Source organism: Colobus angolensis, unplaced genomic scaffold (genome assembly GCF_000951035.1).
Source record: "Colobus angolensis palliatus isolate OR3802 unplaced genomic scaffold, Cang.pa_1.0 Scaffold66, whole genome shotgun sequence".
Taxonomy (NCBI): Eukaryota; Metazoa; Chordata; class Mammalia; order Primates; family Cercopithecidae; genus Colobus; species Colobus angolensis.
The window spans coordinates 384,485-385,199 of NW_012120265.1; the positions used below are offsets into that span (position 1 = coordinate 384,485).

Consider the following 715-nt stretch of genomic DNA (forward strand, 5'->3'; position numbering starts at 1 on the left):
AAAAAAGAAAAAAAAAAGTGTAAACATATCCGACAGCGTTCTGATCCGTCCCTAGTCCCACTGGAAAGGCCACACATGGGGTGTACGGCCAAGATCTGACCAACCCATTACCTACCAGCAAACCCAGGTAGGGTATGGGAGGAAAATTGTATCTGAAAGGGACAACAGTGTTCCTAAGACCACACAGCAGAGATCACAGAGGGACACATACTCCATACACCATTGCTCACAGCGTGATTCTAGAACTTGAGTAGTAAAAGGCCACTGGAGGCCTCTACACTGACTTCCCTATTCGACAGGAAGCCAGGCAGCCTGCAGACCAGGATCCTGACCACGTCACCAGTTGGCAACAGGAAGGAACCCCCTGGAGCTCCCACCTGCCCAGAGTCCCTGCCCGGGGTTACCTTGGTGCTCTGCTTCTCCTTCATAATGATCCGGGACAGGAGGACCACCCAGATGGGCATGGTGGCCTTGACTGCAAACAGAGGGAAGGGCACTCAGGGGGCTGCCTGAGTTCCAGGGCCCAACCTGTTCCACCTCCACGGCTGGATGGGAGGGCTTGGCAGCCCCTCAGAACTCTTCACCCCTTCTCTGTCGGTAGGGCTTCCTCCCACCACGGCAGTGGTGGTCTGTCTTGCTTACCTCCCAGTTCTCTTCTCAGCCCCTTTTCTCCCTAAGAACCCTGTGCGTGTCCCTCCCCTACCAAAACCCTTGG

The 715-nt window shown here is 55.1% G+C and overlaps 1 protein-coding gene across 2 annotated transcripts in view; it reads right to left on the reverse strand.

Annotated features, from left to right (window-relative positions):
- Positions 1-470, reverse strand: part of SLC35E1 (solute carrier family 35, member E1) — an 18,899-nt gene extending 18,429 nt beyond the window's left edge. For both annotated transcript variants that reach the window (XM_011925726.1, XM_011925725.1), the window contains exon 1: positions 405-470. In XM_011925726.1, coding sequence (XP_011781116.1) covers positions 405-464 — 60 coding nt within the window. In that variant the 5' untranslated portion in view covers positions 465-470. The remainder of the gene's footprint in view (positions 1-404) is intronic.
- Between the last annotated feature and the right edge of the window lie 245 nt (positions 471-715).